Source organism: Trachymyrmex septentrionalis, unplaced genomic scaffold (genome assembly GCF_001594115.1).
Source record: "Trachymyrmex septentrionalis isolate Tsep2-gDNA-1 unplaced genomic scaffold, Tsep1.0 scaffold62, whole genome shotgun sequence".
Taxonomy (NCBI): Eukaryota; Metazoa; Arthropoda; class Insecta; order Hymenoptera; family Formicidae; genus Trachymyrmex; species Trachymyrmex septentrionalis.
Genome location: NW_017305800.1, coordinates 1005418 through 1013540, shown reverse-complemented (window position 1 = coordinate 1013540; position 8123 = coordinate 1005418). Strand labels below are relative to the sequence as shown.

The 8123-nt window shown below is 31.3% G+C and overlaps 2 protein-coding genes across 2 annotated transcripts in view; one reads left to right on the top strand and one right to left on the bottom strand.

The window, feature by feature from the left end:
• Positions 1 to 2544, top strand: part of LOC108752779 (probable tubulin polyglutamylase TTLL2) — a 7403-nt gene extending 4859 nt beyond the window's left edge. The window contains exons 6-11 of the mRNA XM_018493864.1: positions 399 to 531; positions 598 to 874; positions 982 to 1184; positions 1278 to 1541; positions 1772 to 2061; positions 2288 to 2544. Of these exons, the coding sequence (XP_018349366.1) occupies positions 399 to 531; positions 598 to 874; positions 982 to 1184; positions 1278 to 1541; positions 1772 to 2061; positions 2288 to 2408 (1288 nt within the window). The 3' untranslated portion in view covers positions 2409 to 2544. The remainder of the gene's footprint in view (positions 1 to 398; positions 532 to 597; positions 875 to 981; positions 1185 to 1277; positions 1542 to 1771; positions 2062 to 2287) is intronic.
• Positions 2545 to 4267: 1723 nt separating this feature from the next.
• On the bottom strand, positions 4268 to 6808 carry LOC108752876 (40S ribosomal protein S4). The gene is made up of 6 exons (XM_018494048.1): positions 6726 to 6808; positions 5633 to 5891; positions 5143 to 5240; positions 4746 to 4917; positions 4530 to 4659; positions 4268 to 4461 (listed from the first exon to the last, which is right to left on the bottom strand). Exons 1-6 carry the CDS (start codon positions 6726 to 6728, stop codon positions 4335 to 4337), a joined length of 789 nt encoding a protein of 262 aa, XP_018349550.1. The 5' UTR covers positions 6729 to 6808; the 3' UTR covers positions 4268 to 4334.
• Between the last annotated feature and the right edge of the window lie 1315 nt (positions 6809 to 8123).

The following is an 8123-nucleotide window of genomic DNA, read 5'->3' as shown; positions in this document are numbered from 1 at the left end:
TACGGAAATAATGTTTCGAGATCGAGACTCACCCGAACTGTGATTACTCGGATTATGCGAATACTTGCGACAATTGAATTTATTCTGTTATTTTTTATTGTACTAATGTCTGAAGAGGGCTCAAACTGGTAGCCGAAACTTGTTACTTGTAATGTATTAATTTATAGTTTTATTATTTATTATTTTTTGGCGTGATGTTTCATCGCGTTTAATACAATATATAATTTTATGTAAAAATTAAAAAATGTGGTTGACTCTTACTTCGCCCGCTGATTGAGTTTTGTTATTATGTTTTGAAAGAGTCCTTTGAATTTGTTTATTTATTTGAATAATAATTAAAAGAGTTGCAAGTTGAATGTAAGATTATCCCTGTTTGATATTTATTCATCATATTTTAGTCCCGTAGGATATAACCTGCCTTCTGAATATACAAAATTGGCCGAAGAGTGTAGTCGTTGCGAGAAAGATGATAAAGTTTGGATTTGCAAACCGGTCGGCCAAAGTCAAGGGAGAGGAATCTTTTTATTTCGCGTGAGGCTTTTAAATGGAAATCAAAATACAAATCGTATAAATTAGATAATAAATATATTTTTTCAGAAATTAAGCGACCTATCGTATGACAATGCCGCGGTTGTACAAAGATATATCGAGAATCCTTTGCTAATCGGAGGATACAAATTCGATCTTCGCCTATATGTGTGCGTACCGTCGTATCGCCCATTAACGATTTACTTGTATAAGGAAGGTCTAGCTCGTTTTGCCACTGAAAAGTTTTCCTTGGAGCGATTAGATGATCCCTTTCGACATCTCACAAATTTTTCTCTGAACAAACTGGGACCAGGTTACTCGGAAAAGAAAGAACGCATCGGTGCCGGTATTTTTATACGTTAACTACCTTCTTTATTAATATTTTTATTCTATACTGTACGCAAAAGTTAAAAGAAGATTTAAAAATAATACACAAATTTTTTTTATTTTTAGGATGCAAATGGACATTTAGACAACTGCGAAGATATTTTGAACAGTCAGGATACTTCGATTGGATTCTGTGGCAGAGAATCTCTTGCCTCGTAACTTTAACAATTTTAAGTCAAGCAGCAGGGATTCCTAAATCTTCGAATTGTTTCGAATTTTTTGGCTTCGACGTGCTAATTGACGAAAATTTAAAGCCGTGGCTCTTAGAGGTAAATAAAGTGTAATTCGAAAGAATAAAATAAAATAATTTGTGTTGTGTGTGTGTTGTGTGTGAATCAGATAAACAATTTAATAAATTCCAGGTGAACTTAAGTCCGGCTTTGAGTAACGACTGCGAAGTCGATTCAGAAGTGAAAAAACCTTTGTTGCATGATTTGTTTGATTTATTGGGTCTTCCAGTATGCAATACCGGACTCTCTCTGTTCACAATCTGGTCCTCTCCCGATCGCATCGAGCAGGATGAGGGCGAAGTGTCTTCCAAGTTCGGTCGTTCCGTGAAAAAGAGATCGAAACTCGGACGAGAAGCTGAAACTTTTCTAAATTTTTCCTCGGAGACCCAAGCCACGGTAATCGCGAGCGAATCATCTGCCTTTTATGCAATCAAAATTGCAATAATATTTTAAATTACGACAAAAAAAAAAGAAAAAATTAATTCCAAGAAAAAACAAAACATTTAAATAAAAATAATTAATACTAACATCGAGAAAGATTAATGTGTATTATAATTATAAATTAGATGTGTATTAAAATTAAAAAAAAAAAACATATCTTGCTGGTAATTGTAATTTTCTTTCAGTTGCGACAATCACCACCGGAAGTTTGTCCTACTACCTGGCCGCGCCATTATAACCAGTTGTTAATGGATAAATACATACATCGATATAAAGGAAATACGATCGAGAATCATACGTCACCGCCGATTTGGGATAATGGCAGAGATTGGAGGACTTCCTGCGTAAGAGAAGGCGGATGGATTCGTATTTGTCCGTTTATTCGAACGAAACATATGGAGAATACGGAATACACGAGACCGTCACCCAGAATTGTTGAAAATGAAATCAAGAACATGGTCCTTTCTATACAAAAGTAATAATCTTTAATCTTCGATATCTAATTCTACTTTAATTTTTACGAGCTGTCTCAAAGCTATCGAGATCGAACTTACAATATTTTTCGAAAAAATTGAAATAAGTGACAACTCCAAGTATCGAATAAAAAATTAACGCATTTAATTATGGCAATGCAAAACTATTGAAGTATAAATACGAAAAATATGTGCGACAATCTTATAATAAATTTTTCTTTCAAATAGGTATTTAAAAGCTGTAAAGGAAGTGCAGCAGAGAAACGAAAAGCTTACGGACGAGCAGTGCAATGCTCTTTTGCGAAATGCGCTTGAATTAAATACAGAAATTTGGCTGCCAGAAAAGTAAAAACCTAGAAATCTGGGTTTATTGCTCACAATGTTCAAATTTATTTTACGCTTGCTCATATAGTGTTATTTTAAGAAATATTTCATATAATATTCAATGCACATTATACTAAATGTGCAGCTTTTCATTCCATCGATCTTTACTATACATCATATTCAATATATATTTAAAAATCGTGATTATTCATCAAGCAATTAGATTCGCATTGTTAATCACATTTAGCATTAAATGTAGCCATCTTATGCTCAATTTGCAAATAAAATTATTTTATTACTATATCATTATATTAATTCAATGATAATAACAACTGCAACATTATAATTGATTCTTCAGCTATATTTCATAATTTTTTTTAACTTTGTATTGTTATAATTATTCAAATTTCTGTGAGATTATTACTATAATGATCATATTTTTACCTCTCTCTAATGAATTATTTGATTTAAACCATTAATTAATATTAAATAATTAAATTATTTACTAATATTTTTTATAATTTTATTATTATATAACAAATATTCTACACACAAGTTTAATCATTATTACAAATGATAATATTTAGCATACCAAAATGCATCATTATACGGACCCTCCATTAATGATAATAATTCAAATTTACTCACCAAGCGTTTTGTTGATCCGTATAATTATTCCTTCAACTTTCAGCGTTCGGCTAATTCTCCCCGCTTCATTTGCAACAGCTCGAATTCCCGGAAGAAACGCGACGTTCTACATACAATCATAAATACAAATTATTATTACAATCAATCGCGATATCATTAAACATGAGATACCTACTTGCTATATATGCGCGTATGATTTAAAAATATATAACAAACGATAAAATAATAAATTGCATTCGCTTACCGGTTGTGTACGTTGTTTTAACAAGTTGTGCGATCACTCGTGTGATCCCCGATTTATTCGATAAATCTTTGGCGGGCGAAAATTCGTTGTCGCGACGAAAATACGTAACAGCAGAGGATTGCAAATGCGGATAAGTACGATGTGATGATGTCCTAAACTTTCCTTCCTAATCCCGATGTAAAATCAGAACATGATCATAATTTTTTTATTAAAATTCGTGAGAACGCGTCCGCGAGTCACACTCGTTCCGTAGCTGTAACTAACATGGCCGCCGAGCATGCGCGTTGCATACTTCACGTTTCTATCTGTAAATTGAACGCACTTGAACACAACGCATTATACTCATATTATTCATACTTTTCGAATACGAATTCTATGCATTTGTATCATTTTATCATTTTTTATCTTTAACCTTTCAAATGTATCAAAAAAATTATTAAAACAGTTATATAATATGATGTCGCTCCCTCATTATAACAAGCTCAAAAAATTAATTTTTCAGGAAAAAAACTTTTCAAATAGCGGCGAAAAAATATACTCGAAATATGATTAAAATATTTTTATCATTTTCGTTTTACAATCTTTAAAAAAAACACACGTTTTGAATTGTGACGATTTTGATATTCTACAAAAATATAACAAATAATCTAGAATAATTCATCAAAAGATATAACTCAAAATATCATCAATAATTTATATTTAATCTCGATATTTATATGTTACCTTGATCAGTTAAATAACTAAATTCAATCTTTACCGAAGTCATTCGGTAATAATTCGAAAATCATATTCTTTTTTTAAGGGAACGATATATGGAATCTATAGGTACGATGTATGCATTTAATTTCCTTTTATTAGGCCTTGTTTAACAAAATGTTTCAAATGTTGAATTTGGAAATTTACGCATTTTTAAAGAGATAGGGAAAATGATGGTAATTTTGGCATTACGTTATTGTTTTTAACCATAAATTATTATAATGAAAATCATCTATAAGAGGATGGAGAGATTTACCAAGTCAATCTCGGTTTATTTCATGTTTTCTTGAAAATGTACATTTATTAATTCACTCCCTTCGCTGCTAATCTCTTGTCACGTTCTTCAGCGATCGACAGCTTCACACCCTTATCTCTTGGTAAACTTACATATGCCTTCGTGCCTTTACCAATGATGAAGACGTTATTCAACCTACGTAAACAATTTACATTATATACAGAGAACAATGCAGATTGAACTAAAAATCTCATTTTCAGTACCTCGTGGCGAAAGTATGTCCTTGAGCATCTTTTATGTGGCAAATGTCAAAAGAACCAGGATGACGCTCACGACTCACGACAGTACCAACGCGACCCAAATTCCTTCCTCCGGTAATCATGCATAAATTGCCTAACAATCAAGCAAAAGAAAATTATGCTCAATATTTTTTTCTCGTTAATATTCATATTTCTCCAATTTTATAGACAAATAATTACCAGAATCAAATCTGATGGAATCCAAAATTTTGCTAGTGGCAATGTCAAGATGAATAGTATCATTAACTTTTATAACAGGATCGGGATATCGAATTGTTCTACCGTCATGCGTAACTAAAAACGGTATTCCTTTAGGACCAGTCTGGACGCGCTTTACCTTGCACAATTTGTACTGTAAAATATAACGTCATATTATAGATACATTGTAGATACATAGTTTTTTTTTGTGCTTTTCTTGGGTAATACAGAAGGAATATACAATTCAATCTGTGACCAAAATGAAAAACTTGCTTTACTATTGGCCATCTTTTGACTATGATATTCTTGATATTGAAAATACCATAGCTTCGATAAGGCCCCTTTTTATCATTAGATAAAAAGAGTATGCAATAATTACCTTGGCTTCTTCAGCAGTAATACGATGGGTAGTAAAACGTCCTTTAACGTCGTAAATCAAGCGGAAAAATTCACCAGTTTTTTCAATTGTAATAACATCTAAAATGAATCATGATATTAATATACACTTGTTTATACCTATATCTGTACATAAGTTACAAAATATTTTTGTGCACTTCTTGGGTAATACAGAAAAAATATATAATTCAATCTGTGACCATTATGAAGAACATGCTTTATTATTGGCCATTTTTTGACTATGCTACTCTTGATATTATAAATACCACAGCTTCGATATGGCCCACTTTCATTTTATAACATAAAAATGAAAAAAGTATTATAACAGACACAGGCAATGACCCACTTAATAATACAAATGCTTTGAAATTCTTTGATTAGTCAATTAACAAAATTCTTTCTTCTAATTGATTAATCAAATGTTGCAGCATTTATAGTATTAAGCAAACGCTCACGATATCAAAATCACTCACCCATAAAACCAGCAGGATAATTGGGGTCAGTGCGAATCTTTCCATCAACCTTGATCAAACGCTGCATCACGATCTTAGTAACTTCACAATTTGTCAAGGCATACTTCAATCTATTACGAAGGAAGATAACCAAAGGGAGTGATTCCCTGAGTTTGTGTGGACCAGTAGATGGTCGAGGGGCATACACACCCCCCAATTTGTCCAACATCCATGCTTTCGGTGCATTAAGACGCTTGAGATGCTTCTTTGGACCACGAGCCTGAAAAAAAATTTTATATTATATTAAAAATATTATGAAATTAAATGTAATTAATGGCAAAAATTAATAATTATTTTAAAAAATTAATGATATAATTGAAGATGATGATTAATAAGATTTAAGTCAAACTTCAATTGGATAAACAAAAGTTCTGTAATTAAAATCACCAGATTCATCTGAATATTGATATAATATAAACAATTTTCTCATATATGCACAAAATTATTGCTTTTCTTAAACTGATACCACCATGGTTACAATTTATAGAAACAATTATAGAAAATATTTTGCTGAAAAAATTTAAATCTTATAATCACACAAAAATGCACAAATATAGAAAACAATTGTCTAAACTAAAACTTCTTAGCACAAAAATGTAAAGCTTTAGTTTACATTTGTGTGCTAAAGTAAAATTTTTAACATCATCCATGTGATTAGAATGAGAAATAACGAACGATATTCGTCGTGAAATTGAGGTTAGGTCCAAATTTAGGTTAATTGATACTTATTCCATTTACGTGAGTAAACGGAAGTAATTTTAATTTGAGTAAAAATATAGTTTTTTGTGTATTGCTATAGAATAATTTCGATGGAACCGTAACACGACAGATTTCATTAAAAAATACCAAGAGATTATCGGAAGGAAACAAAACGAAGCGGTGTGACACGTCGCAATATCACTGTCGTTTTCCAAGCACCAGAACGTATTTAATGTTTCATAAATGTACCAACCGACGCATGAAAATGTACAATACCGATTTCTTTCACGTATCAAATAGATTCGCATCGTATACGCGTGATTTAAACAGATTTTACGATCTCTTGCAAACTTACCATCTTGAACCCCTAAGCGGAAAAGACACGAGAACTCGTGTCGCGTGCTTGCATCAGAAAAATGAGAATAAACGTTGCGACGCCAATGAACTGCAAATGGACGCCAATGCAACAATATGACGACCGAGGACTACGCGACACTAGATAGAGTCCGAACAGCCAACGAAAATATCAGAAAAACGAGAATCTGATTGGCTATCGTCTTTGACTACATATATTTTAAAATTCATCAAATTTATAATTAAAATTAAAATTAAATAAGACTCCAAAAATTAAATCTATAAAGAAATATAAAGCCACTGAGAGCCGATACTGTTGTACGTGTGTAGTCAAAAATAATGTATATGTCAATTACCAATTACAAACGTTTTGACCATAGAATGAAGTTATTTTCAGTGTAATAATTATTCATCGGAATCAAAATTGACGTTGTAACAATAAGGTAAATGTTGTCAATAAATCATCGCTAGGCTTATCGCTGTTATTCAAAATTGAGAACTTTATTATCGTTGTATTTAGTTGGATACTCAAACAAGAATTTAGTCATTTAAATTATACTCAACATAACGATGATCCGTTATAACGTGATGTAATTATAACAATGTCTTAAAATTCAGACATCGTCTTGAAATTCTTTTCCCGCCACCCTTCACATCAAGTTGTTGAACTCCATAATTGACAAGTCGCCGCCCCTGGGGTTCTATTCTTGAGCATATATAAATAATTTTTGCATACAAAAATGACAGTTTCTCATGATTGGTATATAGAATTACTATTTTCGTATACAATATTTATTCAAAAATAGTGCCCCTGATCGTCGATAATTCAAGCAAGAATTTGATTGTATATTTTGAAATAAGATGAAAATTACAAAAGTGAGAAATGATTACTAGGTATTGACCAATTAAATTATGAATATTCTAGTGAATTTGTTCACTTTTGTAATTTTCACCTCATTTCAAGATATACAATCGACTCCCTAAACAACATACAGTAACGTTAAAATGACATTAAAATGAATCGGAAATTATTGAAAAATGACTTAATGACCATTTTGACATTATTTTAATATCATAATAGTTTGTTATTCTGTTCGTAAATGGCTATGACAAGGAATGTGTTATTAAAATATTAATAATATTAATTACTAAAATAATTGTGTATAATATGTGCGTCTTATTGCAATAAATACACATCTATAGTACCTATACAATATTAATAGGCTTAGTATTTATCATGGACGGGTGTTAAATTAAATAAAAATTAATTATTAATTAGTAGCCTAGTTTCCACTGAAGGTTTGAATCGAAACAGAATGTAAGAATCAACCAATTACAGTCGAGCATTTCTCTGTTATATTCAAAGTGATGTAACTTGCTTTTATTGGTCCAATTTTAA